Source organism: Acanthaster planci, unplaced genomic scaffold (assembly GCF_054643075.1).
Source record: "Acanthaster planci isolate LZ-2023a unplaced genomic scaffold, COTS_SCS Contig9, whole genome shotgun sequence".
NCBI lineage: Eukaryota > Metazoa > Echinodermata > Asteroidea > Valvatida > Acanthasteridae > Acanthaster > Acanthaster planci.
The window spans coordinates 72,109-90,984 of NW_028257633.1; the positions used below are offsets into that span (position 1 = coordinate 72,109).

The following is an 18,876-nucleotide window of genomic DNA, read 5'->3' on the forward strand; positions in this document are numbered from 1 at the left end:
GGGCGCTATGTCAGGTTACTACAAGTATACACAGTGCGTGCTATCGCCAGTGCTATGCTAGAATGACTGGATGAATCATAAAACCAGTAGGGTCTACGAATAGTGACTACGAAGGAGTGGTTGGTATCTCGCTTCGCGAAATAGAGATTTTTCATTTTGTGTGAATAATAGGAATGGTATCTGACTAAATCTGACACATTATCTGCTGGTCGGACACAGGCACTGTTGTTGTAAACGCTGAATTATCGAGTGACGTGTTGAGTATCGTTACACGTAACTTACATTACGTGACGGCGATTCTGTGAATGGTGAAACGGCCTGAACAAGTTTGGAGGGGCATTTTCGACAGTGAACTGTTTCACCATCTGAATCCACTGACTGGCATTCTGTAAGTCCGTTGGAACTCGACTCTTGGAGCTTTAAAAAAGAAATATAAGATCTTTTTGTTAAATACATGTTGATATTCTTAATTCGTACATACACGCATGACACATATTTTTGTGTTTTTGGCAATTAACTTTTAGGCTATATCTTAATTTAACATAGGCCTACCATGCTGGTTTCAGGCTACACATACTTGCAACTACATGTTTACTTGTTTTGTCTGTCTTTGTGGTTTGTGTGTGTGTTTGTAATTTAATAAGTAATGTTACAAACAGGGCCCAAATCTACAAGCATTGCTTTCATTGTGTACCCCTCAACAGTATCCTTTCTATTAAAGGTATTGCAGTATCATTCAATCACATTTATGTATTTATTAAAAGTTCTATTATTGTGTGTGATTATTGTGCTGTAGAATATAAAATAAATCTTGAAATCTTGACTCCAACGGTTTCGAGACAACTCAGCCCCAAGACAACTCGGCCCCAGCACATCTCGGACCCAGGACATCTCGGACCCAACAACGGACAACTCGGACCCAACCCTGCCATCTGGGACAGGATGTTGGTTTGAATTATGAACTAGAATTATGGTTAATTTGGACGCTATTCATGAAAAATGAGTTGGCCTGGACCGACAAGAAAATCTGTGAAGTTTCGGAAATTGAATAACAATTTTTGGTCCAACTAGAGGGCCACTTCGATGTGTCTATGATCAAAAGAGGTCAGGTTTCATAACCATCGCCCACAATCGTGCTTATCATATGTGCGCCACGGCATGCAGGTATTATGTTTTTTCATGCCCGAGTAGTACCTGAGACACAACCAAAGACTAGGCCGCAACGCCCCCGAACAAGCCCAACTGAAAAGAAATTTTTTGCCTGAAACGCGGGCACACCTCAGTGTGAAACTTCGATTGTGACGTGTGTCCCCGACAAATTCTCTTCGCGTTCGCTTTCGCGTGAAGTATGGTAGTCTGAATGGGCCTTTATGCAGGCTCATCAAAAAGCATTCCACTGCCCTTGGCCCTACTGCACAAACATCTTTATTCACTTTTCATATAGGCCTATATCCCAAAACTGCCCAGGCACTCTGTAGAGCATCTTTTACTTTTGGAGAAATTCAAACTAGAACGGCAAGACAAAAAATTACTAGGTGCAAACATGTGCATTGCTATGGAGCGGAATGGTTTGTTTATCCCAAAAAAGGGTTGTCAAGGCCAGTTGGCGCATGCACGACCGAAATACCAAATTGGTTCTAAGGAAACAAAGTCCACTTTCTCAAACTTACTAACATTTTGACCTTAAGGAACCATTACTCAATCTTGGTAGGCGTAGTTTAGGTAAATTTTAACAGTATTTAAGCAAGAAAACCACAAATTTCTAACTCGAGTTCACCAAAAGACAACTGCTCTGTCGAATCTTGCTACATGTATTTTGTTTCTCATCTGGTTACCCGACTCAGGCATTTTGGATTCATCAAAATGAATCTCCATCTAGGTCAAGGAACCAGACTACATTCGCTAATCTGTCGTTGTTCACAGCTACTCAGGGCTTTCATGTACGTGTGTTCGCTGCCGTTTTACCCCAAACATTCTCTCAAAAACCAAAACCCTGTTCTCTTTTCTTTCCAATACGAAAGATGACATCACCAACAATTTGTGTAGATAAGCTGTTTCGAAAAAGTAGAATTTGTTTCCTTATTGTAAGAACAGTGTGCTAAAGGTAATGAATGCCCATGTATGATGTAGTCAAGTGTATGTGCATCAGAATGCACATCCTCCTGCATGCATATATCTACAGATGTAGGCCTACGGTCCCTAGAATTACGAGTTTCATCGCACACACCACTCTGTGCACGATGAATCCCATACTAGTTCAAGGGATAGCTTCTGTATGTAGCCTGTACTGTGTTCATGTACGCAAGTGTAAAGACAGCCAGTATTTTATTTACACTGTATGGCTGGCTGTACATATGGTTAGGATCTACAGCCATAATGCAATTGGCATACACGTACATTACAGCATAGTAAGTGTTGTTAACTTGAAAATTGATGCAATAGACATGATAGGGGTAGAGAGCACGCTCTTTGCATTTACATGTAAACTAGATACCGGTACATTTAGGGTCTAATTGTTACGCAGATGGTTCCGACACCTCAGCCTTTTTTATTATTATTTTTAAACCATATTTTCACTGCAAAATTACAACCTTTCACATTCATCTTGTGCTTATAAATCCCAATTTATAGACCTCTGAATAGACCTTTGGAACAAAATGTGACCATCTTGTCCTAATTTTTTAACTTGATACAATGCTCCTCATCCCATAAATGCAGGCCCAGATTCTGAATTTCTACATCCCAGGCCTAACATCCAGAGGTGACAAAAATCAAAATGCTTCAGTACTATGACCTTAGACTACATAGGGCAAATAGAGTGCTGAGCAAGTTGATATCTGGTTCAAAAGTATGATTACATTCTTTCTGTTTAGAGAATTTCTGTTGTTGGACTCTTACATGTACATGTATGTCTGGTTTGGTGTTAAGTGTACTTTCAGAGACCCTCGATCTGTCAATTTTTCTGCCATCAGGAGATCACCCTTTCTGCTTGATTCACAGCTGCAGAGGATTGTTTATTGTGTGAGGTTTACTGTGCGACTGACCAGTTGAACAGTCCAATAAGCCTTTTGCGAGTTAACTTTGACCCAAATCTGGTACACTGAGTTCTTTAAATTCACGTTAGCATAACAACTTTAATTCTCCTCACTAAAACCACTGTTGGCATACCTCCTGATTTTGGGCAAGCTTTTGCTTAGATAGGAGACGCCTTGCAACAATACACTAATGTCAATGGATAAGAAGGGCACAAAGGAACCAATCCATTCCAGAGATGGTGGTCGCTATGGGAAAGCTTGCCCCGAATCACAAGGTACAGCAACAGTGTCTTTAGTCTGGGGAATTCAAATCGTCATGTTTATATGCAGTCAGATAACTCAGCGCACAAGATTTTATTCAAATTTAACTTGCAAATGGCTTATTGACCAATCATTCAAATGCACAGAATGAACCGTTGGTCTATGAAAGTTTCAATAGAATGAAACTTGCTGCACGTGGAAGTCACAGAGAATGGCTCCATCTTCTCAATGTTCCATGTTACTTTGTTGTGTAGGAGAACCAGTCTACCCATGGGTCAGTGCACAGGCCATGGTCATGGGTAAATGAGACCATGAATGTTTGCCATTGAAAATGCACTGGGTTGGGGGGCGGGGCGGTGTCTGAAAGGGGAAGGGGACACACCAGTAATGTATGTACGTGCTTTCATTTCAATGCTGGCTCTGGCCCTACCTTAAAACCTGAACTCTAACGCAAGTACCGATATTCACTAGTGATTCCAGAGCTTATGTGGATTAAGATTGCACATGAGCCAGTTGGACAGGGATTCCCTGTGGTGGCATTTACTGTGAGACTCAATTCTGTTCTTGTTTAGGTCGTTCAAGGAGAAAGGTGGCTGTCAACTTCTGGAGGCAGATGATGCGTCCTTATCTCTCCTCAAATAGTTTTTAAATAGAAACTGTAGAAGGTACAATTACTGGTATCTGTAAAAGGAGTGCCTCATGCAGCTGTCTTTTTGGTCTCTCTAGGTTCCAGACCTGCTAAAAGGAACTGGAACTGCCTTACATTTCAGCCACACAAACTTTTGGCCCTCAAGGGCCGGTCAGCAAATGATGTCTTCTCAAGTTCCCAATGGAGATGTGACGACAATTTCAGAAGTCAAGCTCAATGTGTATGATATGGTAAGGGGCATTTTGAATCTTTATTCATAAGTATATGTATGGAATGTGTGCAGGAGCAAATGAAGGCGGTAGAGTATTTCCAACTGATTTTCAGTTGAATGTGCACAAGCCTTCGAAGCATCTGTGCATCGGATTCAGTTGGGTGGCAGAAATTGCATTTTAAGCATTACCGAATAGTGACGCAGAGAGCGTTGATATGCGGTTACTTGGAATTGCAACTAACACCAGGAAGGATGCAGATAGTCAGCAAAGTCGAACACAGTCCAACTTTGCTGACCAAATGTGGTTTGTCATTGGAGTAGGCCATTACAAACGTACAGACATTATACAACCTGGCATAATGGGCGTACAATGATGTCCTTACTGGGTGCCTTATTTCACCCATTTTCTCTGTACGACAAAGAAATGAAACCCTAGTTTTCAACAAAATAGCTGACCTGTAGAACAGCTTTATGACGTATTGTGTGTCTTGCCAAATGTACTTGAAATCATGGGACATGCACATGCACGTGCGTGGTGTTTTCCCACCAAAGGGATGTTATCCCGAGTATACATCCTAACCTGCCATCTCCCTTAGTCCTGCTGGGTTAGGGTTGTGCTTTACAGTTTGCTGTCGTATGGTGAGGTTAATACTGTTTCTCATGTACTGCTTTCCTACAGTGCTGCAGTTTCCAGTGCATTAAGAATTCTTCATATATCTAGTCACTGTTGCTCTCTGAACATGCAGAAGGGAACAAATGCAAGTACGCTCATATTAAAGAAACATGGACATACCCAATATGTAGATACATACATGTACATGTACAGTAAAATGAGAAATCAAGTAAAGGCAGCATTGTAGTGCGAGCATGTGACTCCACCATGGCTTTAAAAACTTCAGTAATACGCTGTTCTTTGGGTTCATGTACATGTTAGTCTTCATGTGTTGATTGTGCTTTCAGCAATACTTTACATGCTGTTTGTGTGCAAAGTCTAAAGATCCTGTAGACTTTATTCACGGGGCCGGCCATCTTGAATTTGAAAGCAAGGTTAACTCTTCAATTGTGAATGTTGAGAGGACAAATGAAGCAATAAAATGAAATTTCATGACAAATTTGCACCTTGTCAACTCTGATGAATAGTTTCAAATTCATGATTGCACACAGAGAATTGTACATTGCCAGATTCCGAAACGGAGGCTTGGCACGCATGAAGTACATGTATAAACCAGTCTGGTGCCATCCTAATGGACAGTTTCCAATGTATAAAACAGGTTTGGGGAATAAGCTCCAAAAATGGCCTCCATGTGAATAGGGTCCATTGCATACATGTACAGTGTACCAGCATTTATTCACCACTTTTGCTGTATGCTACCTTGTAATTTGGTTTCAATCATGTGCACCACATTACCTATCTACATGTACTGTATGTACATGTACGTTTGTTTAAGTAGGCCTACATACATGTACATGTACCATTTCCAATGTGATGCTGTACATGTGTGGACCTCACAACACTGTGCACACATTGTTAGTGCCAGTATGCATATTGACAATTCAGATAATTTGGTTTGAAGAGTTTTATTACAGCAAATTACTTCTCTGTTATACATGTATGTACATGAAGTGGCCGAAATGAAGGTTCATTTTTTGTGAGAGAAAAAGAACACAATAAGCACAGCTCAGTGATCGATGGCTTGGAAACTCTCATGAATTAGGCTGGCAAATGTGACCAAATTATGACCTTTGCTGGTTGCGAGACGCTATTGGAAATGCTTTATCCTACTGATGTTTAACATGTTAGATTGTCAGTGAATTGAATATCGCATCTAACGCTAACAATCATGCTTTCGCCTTGTTGAATAATAGTAAAAGTCTTATGCCAACTGAAACTTTTTGTTGACGCATTTGAATCTTTTCCTGCTTCCTATTGGAACCCTAAGATTTTTTTGGAGATGTATGTAATTTGATTTACATGTAATAAAATTTAAGTGCTATTTATAGTGTTGTATTGTACATTATAAGAGTTACATGTAATGTTAATGTATGCACTGTAAACCTTTTTAATACATATATACCGCGCTACATGAAAATGACAGTCTCTTTTGGATTTTTGTCACTTTAGAGGAGAAAACAAGACATTTTGTCTAATTCAGTTGGCTTCTCAAAATATGGAGGGCCTGACGTTTCGATCCTAGCAGAGTTTTTTTCTCAAAGGAAGGCTAGCCTTTGAGAAAGACTCTGCTAGGATCGAAACGACAGGCCCTCCTCAGTTTGAGATTTGTATTTTAGGTCATTGTAGTCAGCAAGCAGTTTGCAGCAGTTTTGTATTACACATCAGTTGGCTTCTTTTATAAGATACATGTACAGTGTATAAATTGAACATCCATACTTGTACATGTAGGACAAAGGATAAGAACTTAATTCTAGCTGATTATTGTACACACTGTGCATGCTCCCAACCATGACCGCATCACCTGTTAGGGCCGAGTCGAATAATTGATTATTGGTATATGTGACCTGAAATTCAGTTGAATATTCAAATATTCGTTTTCAGTCAGGTTTGCCTCTAGAGAACCAGTTTTTATTACTGCACAGAATAATGCAATATCATTACAACAACTCTGGACTAGTCTGTAATTTTGGACGCAGAAAGTTTAGTAAACAATCTTTTCAAAAACGAGAGGTTTTTTACTTTTTATATTGCTGTTTTTTACCTATCTGTATGAATTTTCAAATGGAAAAATAAATATTTAAGTATGCAAGAATTGATTGAATATTCGTATACATGTATATTTGGCACAGGCCTAGCACCTGCACTGTACTGCACAATCTAATGCTCCAGTGCTGTGTGTAGACAGGGCACCAAATACTGTACAAGAAAGGCACAGGTCTCAAAGAGCTGCTGAGTAACATGATTGCCTCTTAAAAGTTAATGTGCTACAAGGAAACAAATTCAATGTATTGTTAATGAGACAAACTAAACTGAAGACTTACATGTACATGTACATATGGTACCAATATGCATCTGTACACATGAACAATATCAATTTTAACTTTCGTTGCCCTTAACTACAGTACAGAACCAAAGTTTTGGCGGTTTATTTTGGATCGCTCTGATATATGAAAATCATTTGTAGGAGAGAGGAATTTTCAAGCATCCAAACTATGGTACACTTGTTGGCTTGGCTTTGAAGAAGTGGGTCACATTAATCCCCAAAGATAAGGAATTACTGCACTTGTTTTTAAGAAGATATACAATGTCTTTTACAGTACTGGACCAATGAGTACACATCAACACTGGGATTAGGAGTGTTCCATGCTGGTGTTGAGGTCTACGGAAGAGGTAATAATCTGTGTGGTAAAATTTAGACACTAAATTCTGAAGTATACTTTCAGTAAACAAGTAAGTGCAATGTAAGAAGGATTTGTGGAGGATAAACAGTTGGTTTAGCTAGAAGGAAAACAAGATGTTGGCTGAATGTGGATGCTCACCATTTACATGTAAGCTTGGTGTTTGCTGAAAGTTGTTTAGCATAGTCTAAATCGGTAATTGTTAAGTACATCAATTTTAAAGCTGAGCGCCGCTTTTGGTGCTACGGATATTACTGTTTAATTTATAAATATCCTATACTCTTTAATTTTTTACCCAAAACGTTGTCCTAAAATTGAAATCTTGCCCCCATCTTCTTTAATTTGTTTAAACATGTGTACATGTATCTTAATCTCTTCCTTTTCCAACAGAGTATGCCTTTGGTGGCCACCCCTTCCCTTTTACTGGAATATTTGAGATTGATCCCAGGGATTGTGATGACCTTGGTGAACAGTTTCAATTCAAGTAAGCCTGTTTCAGAAGATCAGCCCATTTTCCTTGGGCATAATTGCTAATATGAACCTTCCTCAACGTTCTCCCGGAATACCTGCTTTTATGTAGGAAACCATTGGCACTTTCTTCAAGTGCAATTGACTGGATCCCTGAAAATGAGTCGTAAAGCCCCGGTAGTTTTTTCTTTTAATACTGAGTAAACTGAGCTCTTCGCTTTGATGCCTTACTCGGTTGGGTATCCTTGTGAAAATGGATGTTGTGTGGTTTAAATACACTGAATGTTATGGCTCTTACTGATCGACATTGTGCAAGGCTTTCAACTCGAAAGTGGCTCTATTTTATTACATTTCAATTTGGCTTTAAGTATGTGTTATCTTTGAAGGCACCACACCAACCCCCTTGCAATGTACATTTAACAGTGTAGGTGCCTTTATCTGGAAGCTAATTCTTTTGCGTCTGTGGTACGCTTGCATTCCTGTCCATTAAGATTGTTTGCCATGGTGTTCTACAGTTTGCTTGGTACATGTATTCTTTTGTCTGCCATGCTCAAGGTCAGGCCGTGACTGAAACTTGCACTTTTTCTCCGGATGTGGCTGTTTCACCATTACAAACCAATGGCAAAAAATAAAGCTGCCAACTATTTGAATGAGACTGAACCCTGACATCAGAGATTGAGAGCTTGGTCATTCCATGAGGTTGGGGCACAATTTGTGAAGGCGTTCTTGTTATATCCGCAACTTTTACCGCCTGTCGTGACCTGTAGAGTAGGTCATTTACTCTGTAAAAATAACACACACCTCTGTATTCAGCCTTGCAAGATGTAAAACAATGTCAAATTGGAGTTCACATGTAGGGAAGTAGCTGTTTTTTACATAACCGATGTAACAACTAACACCGTCACAAATTGTGCCCCAACCTCATGGAATGACCTAGCTGCAAAGATCTGTGAGAGAGGTGAACTGTAGATCAGGTTCATTTTTTTCCTGCCTTCATCGAAACAAAGTCCTATCGCATTAACTGAATATTTTCCTGCCTTAGGGAGTGCATATCCCTCGGAACCACAGACCTACCGGAGGAAGCAGTCGTCAAGGTTGTGGATTGCCTGGGCAAGAAATACCCCGGCGATGAGTACCATCTTATACGCAAAAACTGCAACCACTTTGCTCAGGAATTAGTTCAGGTGTGTGACTCATCTTGCATTCATTCTCTCTGTGTTCTCTTGTTAAATGTACGTCAGTATTCAAATTCAACTAGATCTGTCAAGTTCCAACTGCAGGATTTCATTGAGTAGTCTCACATAAAAAGTCTGTCTGTCCAAGCAATTCGATTTTGTGGTTTGTAGTAGACTGTTTATAAAACTTTTGAGAAGTCGTTCCGTCACTGTTGTGATAAATGCGGGAAAGTGTTATACAAATACTGTGTATTGAAAGAGAGGAAAGAGATTAAAGCCCATTGCTTTACACATTTACACATAAAGGCAAAAGCAAAGTGAATGTTGTGATGCCAGAAACAGTTTCATTAGGATGTCCATCAGTTCCGCTAAAAATGGGCTTAGCTCCCATATTTTTGCCTGAAGTACGCAACACTTTTATCTGAACCAGGCTTAGACGATCAACATTTTGGTTTATTAAAAACTTTGTTTGTGTGAAACGTATGTCGAATAGCAAACTCACAAGCAAGCAGTGCCATTTACATTACTTAAAGTGTGGATTATAATATATGTGTGTTACATTTCCCATAGAAACACACTGTATTACACAGACAACCAATCTGGCTTTCAGTTATTGCTTCTTGGCTTTATTTTAGGTGTAATTGAATCCTTGTCAGAATTGCTGGTTTGCACACGGTTTGGTTGCAGCAATGACCTTAAATTTCCAGTTGCATTATTGATTGAATTAGTTCTCATTATTCAGTAGTCGTTACCAGCTGGTGCAACATTTTTTACGACCGCATGTGTTCATTTTATGTTTTCCAATAAATAGAGAGTTTGTAGTGTGCATGACACAGCTCACTGTGCCACGTTTCATTCACTGTGCCTGTGTAGGTTGTTCCAAGTCAGAATGTACTTCACTGCTTTTTCTTGATTTGCTGCTTTTCTCAATCAATATAAGGACTTTTAATTAACCCTAACACTCCTCAATCCTTCACCTGTTGGAGGACTGAGGAGTGTTAGGGTTAATGAAGTATTTTGTCAGCTTGTTTACAAGGCAAAGACATGAGCAAATTAGTTCCTGCGCAGCTCTGAGTTATTGTGAGTTAATACCATCAGGTGTTGGAATAGTACATGTTCGTGCTGTTTTGATGAAATCTACCCCAATAATATTTTTCTCATGACTGCCCCATTAGGCCTTCAGTTTATCATAAATTGTAAGTCCTAGCAGGTGGAAGGTTGGGCTTTGACACTACCCCCCTGCTATTTATTGCTTTTGTCATCAAAATTGCTCTGGTCAGTGTCCAAATAATGTCACTTTGAGCAAAAGAAGCCATATATCTGCCAGTGATGTCTTCAAGTCCTTCACAGGTCCATTCACAATTACCGGGTGAAAAATGACAGGAACTTTTGACGCATCCTGTTTAAATGGCTTGTGACTGATGATGGACCTGCAGGGACCCTGTGATGTGCAGTATCTGCATGGATGTGTGATTGACTCAACTTTATGTACAAGGATGGATGTGGTCCAATGCTGTTATGAGCACAGCTTCCCTTAGTGTGGGATGATATTTTAGCCAGTGGTCCATTTGTCTGTCTGGGGGCCACACAGCCCCTCTCACCTTCTCATCAGACCAGACTGGGCACATTTTGGGCCCCTCACTGGCCCATGTAGCCTGACTTTATAATACATCCACCATTGTTATACACTATATAGTACGTACAATACATGTACATGTAAATGAAGACTGTGGTGTTACAGTGTACATGAATAAACCTTCAAAGCTGTAATAACCCTCCTTTTGCTGTAACCGTCAAAAACAGTCAAAAATGCCTTCTACATGTACCAGTACTTGACTGATTAGGACTACTGTGTCAAGCATGCATCTTTTCATAGGAGGGTTAATGGCAAAAGGTATGATAAAAACATAGAGCAAGTGCCCAGTACTGTGCCAGAATGGTAATGACGACCATAAAAGACACAAATGATGACCACTGTGTCATTTGATATTGAATTTACGGCTATTTGATATAAAAATGGGCTCCACCGTTAAGTACATGTATAAAGGCCAGTCAATTCTATGGGCAAATGTGAAAGCGAAGCCTCATGAAAGATTAGCAGCAACAGTTTGCTCAGGTTGAATTGTGTTCAACATTTGAAAATTTGCAGTACAAATATTTGAGCTGACGTCACCAATTCGCATTTGTGTTCGCTTTCACCTAAAGTATGAACCTGCGTTCAGACTTGGTGGCCAGTCTCAGGGGAACTGTGTTGTCACGTGGTACACGTACATGTGCAGTATAAATGCTTTTGATGGGATCCCCACAGACCTCTGATTTGGATTTCTTTCTCCTTAGATCCTGTGCCGGAAGGACATTCCCAGTTGGATCAACAGACTGGCCACAGTGGGGGCTCGCCTGCCCTTCATGGAGAAGATGCTCCCCAAGGAATGGCTGACTCCCCTTGCCTTGGAGACGTCCATCAAGGAACCGGAACCGGCCCGGAACACAGGTGCTACAAGTGCTGGTAGCTGATGCTTGAGGTTCGCTTGCAGCCAAACTGTATCATAAGTTTTGTTTGATCTTCCTATTTGTAAAACTAAAACAAAACGAAAAAAAGAAGTGAAGAGAAAAAAACAAGAGAGGATGCTATATTTATTTGGTGACAGGAGTTTTGGAGAGAGTTGCCCATGTGGTGTACATGTACTTGAACACAGCAGAATGCTGCACACAATTTTTGCAGTATCATCAGTGATATGTCACTGTTCAGTAGCTTTTCTATATCCGTGAATGGAAAGATGTGGCAGTAAGTTTTACGAGTGGGAAAATTCTGTTGGATGTGTATTCAAATTGGAAAATGATTGCAATAAAAGCACTATGCATAGTGGTATTATTACATGTGCATGTACATGCACATGTATGTACACACAGTAGCATACATACCTGCACATTGCACATGTACATGTAGGATGACAAAATTATTATAACCATTTGCAAGCAATGCAGAACAATTTATTTATACTTTTCTTGGCAATAGTGTATGCTATTTTGATATTTAATTCTTGACCTTCTCCAAGAAGTGAGTTGTAAAAGGAAGTTGCCTTAGGATTCAAAACAAAACAGCAAATTATTGCATATTTGGTATTTGTAGTTGTGTTAATCACTGTGAGCTTTATTACATGAAGCAAGATTTATCTACATGTATTCAGCATTGTTGCTTGCAGTTCTTTCCTTTTTTCCCTTGAAAGAACTTGAATAATATAAAATGTGTGGAAGCTGATGTTTTTTTAGTTGTTTTTGAACCCTGCAGAAATAATTTCATTAGTTTGGACGTTTTGAGTTCTTCAGACAAAGGTTTTAGTACATCCTGGAGGCAACTACATGTACTACATAATGTACACCCAAACACTTTGAATCAGTTTTCCTGCAAGCCTGGTCAAGATGTCTCCTATCTGTTTGACTCAGTGAAGTCAGAATGACACTTGTAGATCTAAGATATATGTACAAAGTATTTTGGGTCTAGGTATTAGAGGTTTGGCAAGCTTCAGAGGTGTAAATCCCAGGGAGGGGATGTGCAGTCAAATTTGGATGGGGGCGGGGAAATCGACTGTTGCATCATCCCTCTTATACTTTTTCACGGTGAGAAAAAAGCAAAATCTGAGGGTTTTTAAACTTCTGAACAACTGAAACTTTTCCCAGTCATACTAAGAGGGGAGAAAAAGTACAAACGCTTTTAATACATTATCTGTTCTGTTTTAAGCACTCCTTGCCAGGGATTCCAGATCCGGACAAATATGCTTTATATGCGTGATCGGGGTCTCCGAACTCGGACAAAGGGAACAGGGCCTTGTAACAAAAGATCGTACTTGGAACAAAAGACCAGGCTGCTGGGAATTACCAACATTTTTTCACTCTCAAAAGTGGAGATAATCCAGCCTTGTTTTGAGACAGTATACCACAGTTTGGGGCATTTAGAGCGAGCGGATTTCCACTGGGGACAAAAGCACTCCACCACCGCAGCGATGAGCCACACAGCACCACTGCATACTAATCTGACCCCTATTGAAAAGAGGTCAGCAGCACACTGAGCCAGATTCGTGAACAAAATAAAGTTATATAACACGGCACAATCTGGGCTCTTTTTACAAGGCTGCAGGCCTGGCTGACATACTCAGACGTCAATAAATTTTGTCTGTCAGGCTAGAGTGGACACCAGACAGTCCTTCATGTGTTTGTAAGTGTCCAGTAAATGAAGATAGGAATTTTTAAAGAATTTTGAAAACAGAAAAAAAATGATAAACATTGATAACTGCCTCGGCAGGAAGTGGTTAATACATTACCTGTTCTGTTTTAAGGTTAAGGGGTGTAAGTTTTGCACAAGATGTACTGGTACCTCTGTATTATGAACATCACCCCCGGTGTCATGTGGTGTCCAGCTTCATTCCCATCCGCCCCCCACCCCTGGCTTAGATTTGTGCACTGGCACGTTTCTTTGATGGTGTTTTGGAGGAGGTCGTATGATCAGAAGTTACCGGCAAAAAGAGGGCTTTAGGTACAGGATACCGAAGCATGATGGCATCTGAACCGTGAAGTGCAGTTCAAATAAATGGAGTATGCGCGCATGTTGGTTCATGTGCTGGTTCTCACGCTAATGCCTTTTACACACGTTACTTTAGATTTCCCCTCATGAAGGAAATTATAGAAAAGGGAAACCCAGTCTCTGTCACTCTGAGCTGCTGCTGCAAAGATGTACCGTGAAGTGCTAGTCCAGTTGCCTCTGAACAAATTGGCTAAAAAATGAAGAAATGTACATGTACACATTACTAGACACTTTCAATTGTCATGCTTGGGATTAATCAATTTGGTCAACTTTATGCAATTATATTACCTGTCCGTACAATCTACATGGTCTGATATTAATGTGATATCCAACTGAACACTTCCCAAGTCAAGAAGAAATCATTCACATTTGGTACATTATACGATACACTTTGGCTTTGGAATATCATACTTTTAAAATAAACTTTACAAAGTTGATTCAGTACCACAAAAACCACATGAAATCATTAACTTGATTTTAGTTTGGATAAAAGCAGTATTAAAAGTACATGAGACTCTTTTTGGAATATTAATTATTTCTTTTGAGAAGCTATGACTCATTATCAGTGATATTGTAATTTTAGTTTAGAGCATAATGGAATAATAAATTTTGATGACGTATAATCAGGTCTTTATTTTAAACATACATGCAACTTCTCTATGAAAAAAGCATGTTTCATCTGGTCTTTTGTATTTCATAATCAAATGTCAGATTAAATATTAATCTTATGGTTTAACTTTAAAAGAGCTGTTTTTGGGACCATCTCACAGCCATGGTACATTTTATACGCATTGAGCCCTCAAAGAGTTTTTTCAGTAATGTGTTGTGGTCATTTTGACACCAATTTAGTGAAAATCAGGTGTGCCATTCTTGTGCAGTGCCCACTTTCCAAGACAGGTCTGCTACAAACACTTTCCACCAATGTAGTAGTGCAGTGCTCGACACACGACACCTAGAAATTCAAATGACTGCAAAAACAAAACCATAATTTGGATGGAGTTTAAATTTCAAGTTTGTACTGATAATGAGAGTTTGTACATGCATACCACGCCTCTTAAAACTCGGGCATGGGACAGCTCTTTTCAGAAATAAGGCAAGTAAAAAAGACTGGGTGGAGAAAATATCCCCTAAAAATTGTTTACAGGCAGTTGTCATTATAAAGCTGACTATGTATTTGCCTGACCAAATAATAATTAAAAATAATAATAATAATGCCCGTAAGATATTTTCAGGTCGTTTTTCTCATCCAAGCTCGAAAAGACTTGCAACACCCCCTCAAATGATTGGGTTAGACACTTAATTAAAAAATGTGTAATTATTTCTCATGTGCTTATGTACATGTATATGTACAAAACAAAGAGAATGGTGAAGCTGAACACCCCCCCCCAAAAGGGTTTCTTGCTAAGTGTTTAAATTAAATCTCTGCACAGTTAATTTTTTTTTTTTGTAAATCAAGGTAAAAGAAGCACATGTCTCATTTCAGCCAAGTTAAAAAAAATTAAACAGATTCTTGCCTCAGATCTTTAATGATGAGGAAGAGCAGATCATTGTCTTTTCCCAAGACAACAGGTAGAGTTTTGCCATATCTAACATGGTCAGAAATCCATTTAAAAACATATTGAATTAAAAAAGATGCAGCCGGGGAAAAAAGAAGCAAGCAGGGACATGGAGCAGCTTTTTATTTTTTATTTGGCCTCATGGATTGAGTTTAAATGCACCTGGAAATAAATTGAGTAACAGGAAAATTGGAGTGAGATGTAGGAGTGAATGCCTGATGTTTTGTGTTATCAACATACGTGTACATACAAGTAAAATCTGATTAGATGTGACCTAGCATTTAAGATATTTCCAACCTTTGTATCTAATCTAATAGAGAGGGAAATATATTTTGTTACAGAGTACATTAGAGTTAAATATCAAACTGCATTATCAGCCCTTTCTCATAACAGCTAGAAAAATCTCTTGAGTTTGCTACTTACATGTTCATAATTATATGACAGTAATGAAAACCAAGATTTTATTTGCTTGCTTTTCAATGTAATAACTGTTGGGAGCATGTACATGTACATGTATCACACCGTTCTCCCATATCCACGGAGTAGATTGGGAGAAACGAGACAGTTAGTAGTAAAATGGATAACACTCTTTAAATCTTATAATAATTGGATGAAGGTACTTTTGTGTAGAAATACTTTTCCATGACCAGTGTCATGAATTTTGTGTGTGTACAGTTTTGTTTATGGCATTATTTTGGGATAGGATTGTTCAAGGTGGTTTCTTGTGAAAACCCCTGAAGTTGAAACTCCTGAGTGACCTTTGAACTGTTGCCTTTGAATTCATGACCTTAAGCTCAAAGATTCTTCAAGAACATTTTTCTATTTGATCCATTAACTCCATACATGTAACTTAGTTGTGGTAAGTATTTGTTGCTAAAATACTACTTACCATAGACAGCAAGGTTTTTTAGGTGGATCCGATGTAATGTTTGAAAATTAGTAAAGCTAAGCACATACTCCCAATCTTGAACTGCACAGCCAGGAAATGAGCATTCACTTTTGCAGACAAGACAAAGCAATGGTTACGTTTTGAGCACCTGTCTCAAAGAAACATTCCATCTTATTTCACTGCATCCTAAGTAACCAAGCAAACACTGAATCTGGAAGGTTAAGGTCATGTTCTAATGATGTGCAAGAATATATATGTAGCTCAGTGGTCTGTGTGTGTAATTTAATTCGAAATATTTTCTGCTACCTCTTTCGCAGTCAGTTGACTTGAAATAGCTGTCGCTACAGGGGTTTTGAACTGCAAGTTGGTCTTTGTTATTGAACACATTTGATGGTCATGGATACTTTATTATCATGTTTCAGGGTTATATATGGTTACTTTCTTTTGTTAAATGCATGTTTTTCTTGCCTTTTTAAAAATACCGAATGAGATTAACCACAGCAAAGCTCGAAAGTGCAATTTCCAGCAAATGATAACATGTGCGAGTACATACGACCAACTTATACATGTATAAAACAATCACCTTCCGTATGTACATCAAAGACTTGCCAGAAATAGTGGTTGTGAATGTACTTTTCTATAGGCCTATGTGCTGATGACGTCACACTTTAACATGTACACTTTCCCCTGGAGCCAGTGAGGGCCCACAGTCCACTGAGCACCGTAGGCAAAAACACATCTAAAAAATGTTCTTATCTTATAAAAACAATTAGTGTGTGAAATTGCAGTCTTTAAATTATTCCCATCTGAACCGGAATCATTTTCCTGGGTTGAAATTTCATCCAAGTGTCCCTTCTGTAAACTTGAAAATTCTCCCGTTTGAGCAAATATGTGTTTTGTGAAATTCTTGTGGGGTAACAGTAAATTACCCCACAAGGAAATCTTATTGATGGTATCCCAAGCACCACCATTAACATGTGCAGTATGGTGTCATCAGTGTAGAGGCCTATTATTGTATGATGACCCTTCACCCAAATATGGCATTACCTGTCAAAACAGTTGATTCTTACAAACATTTGAGAGTGCTTCATATATGGGACCTGTCACCATAAAATGAGCTGAAAGAGGAATTTTTCAAAAAGTAAGATATTGGTATATTTTAATTCAGCAGAAAAAGAGCTTTCCAGTGGTACATACTGTACATGGAACACAGGGTAAATGTATGCGGTGACAGTGTGGTATTATTCTGGCAGCTTTTCGTGTTTGTTCTCGACATAGTTTCAAGATTTCAGACCAGGCATGAATAATGCTATTGTCAAAGTTGCTGAGAAAATGACAGTTTTAAATGTGTGACCCTGCGAAATATTTGGAATTAAACAGGAGACGGGTTGATATACTCTTTCCAAATACTACAAAACCCCACAATTGACCTCCACTTCAATATGAACTTTGAACCCTCAAACCATGTAGGAAAGAGCAATACGACTTTACTCTCATTAGGTGGTAACAGATCCCATATTTTCTACTAGTCACTGTTAAGGTTGGATGTACACATACAGTGCATGTATGTCTACATGTACAATGTAAACTGTAAAACAATATTGTACTTGATAATGTTCATCTATTAGTATGTTTATTTGCCGCAATACCAAATTATTAGACATATCCACCACACAATGAATAAATCTGTTGTTTTGATTATTTCTTTGTATGTTAATTTCTAAATAGCTTTCCTGTTGTACAATTTGTAACCCTTCTAAAGCTTGTTTTGCTGATGCATGATGTTTTCGTATCGACCCTATTCATGTATTATTTGTAGATGTCATAGTTTTGGGGGAATTTTCTTCGAATCATTCTACATTGGTTTAGTACTGCCATGTATATACATGAATGCTTAGGCTGTTAATAAAGTTTTAAAATCAGGTTTTGTTTGATTCATACTCTGGTTTTGAATATTAAAAAGCTTACTAACGTTTGTCATAAATTCTTGGCAGCTTGTGTATTTATTTCAATACACTCAACATGAACAAGCCTTACATAGCAGCAGCAACCCACTGGTAGGATACAAGGTGTGTACGTCTAGGTTTGTGCACATTTGACATATGGGGCATGCGCAGTCAATTTTTTTTTTATTACATGTATACATATATACATAAACAGGCCCCCACTTTTTGATGCAATGTCTCAATATAATTCTATTCCTTCAGCTTGGCATACCATGGGTTTGTTCAATGCTTGTGTTGATGTCTGACGTCTCCTTTGGCTGTGCACTGGATTTTTTTTCACAAGAAGTTCCTGGTACGTCGTGTGGTCTGTGTTCAGCATTTGTTGGGCATTCTTCAAAATCGTGGGAAGCACCCCTCTGCTCAGTATCAGTCCTCTCTTCCTCGCTCCACATTTCTGCCTCTTCCTCATCAAAGTAATGCTCTTCCTCATCCTGAGTTCTGAGTGTGAGCGAGTCGTACTCGGCATTGCCATCCACGGTCGAGTAGTCAAAGTCCTGTTCCTGGCCGCTGAGGAATCGGAGGTGCATGTGACGCAGGAACTCTTGCCTCATCATGGCTTTCTCCTCTTCGGTGGCTGGCGTGGGCTCTCTTTCCTTGGTCAGTTCGCTGGTCTGTCTTCTGTCACTTGAAGAAGTTCCACCTCCGTCTATCATTACATGAAAAACAACATGCATTTTCAATACCACAGTTTTCTAA

The 18,876-nt window shown here is 39.1% G+C and overlaps 2 protein-coding genes across 7 annotated transcripts in view; one reads left to right on the top strand and one right to left on the bottom strand.

Moving 5' to 3' along the window:
- Positions 1-18,158, top strand: LOC110979492 (deubiquitinase DESI2-like). Of its 4 annotated transcripts, XM_087131721.1 has the most exons (7): positions 38-388; positions 797-944; positions 4,023-4,175; positions 7,427-7,499; positions 7,898-7,991; positions 9,018-9,159; positions 11,488-18,158. In XM_087131721.1, exons 3-7 carry the CDS (start codon positions 4,104-4,106, stop codon positions 11,662-11,664), a joined length of 558 nt encoding a protein of 185 aa, XP_086987847.1. In that variant the 5' UTR covers positions 38-388; positions 797-944; positions 4,023-4,103; the 3' UTR covers positions 11,665-18,158. The 4 variants fall into 4 exon arrangements, with proteins under 4 accessions (XP_022091023.2, XP_086987847.1, XP_022091022.2 ...); XM_022235331.2 differs by lacking the exon at positions 797-944 and having other exon boundaries at positions 1-119; XM_022235330.2 differs by lacking the exon at positions 797-944 and having other exon boundaries at positions 39-388.
- LOC147795518 (coiled-coil domain-containing protein 97-like) overlaps positions 13,976-18,876 on the bottom strand; it is a 7,481-nt gene continuing 2,580 nt past the window's right edge. For all 3 annotated transcript variants that reach the window (XM_087131719.1, XM_087131720.1, XM_087131718.1), the window contains exon 3: positions 13,976-18,826. In XM_087131719.1, coding sequence (XP_086987845.1) covers positions 18,378-18,826 — 449 coding nt within the window. In that variant the 3' untranslated portion in view covers positions 13,976-18,377. The remainder of the gene's footprint in view (positions 18,827-18,876) is intronic.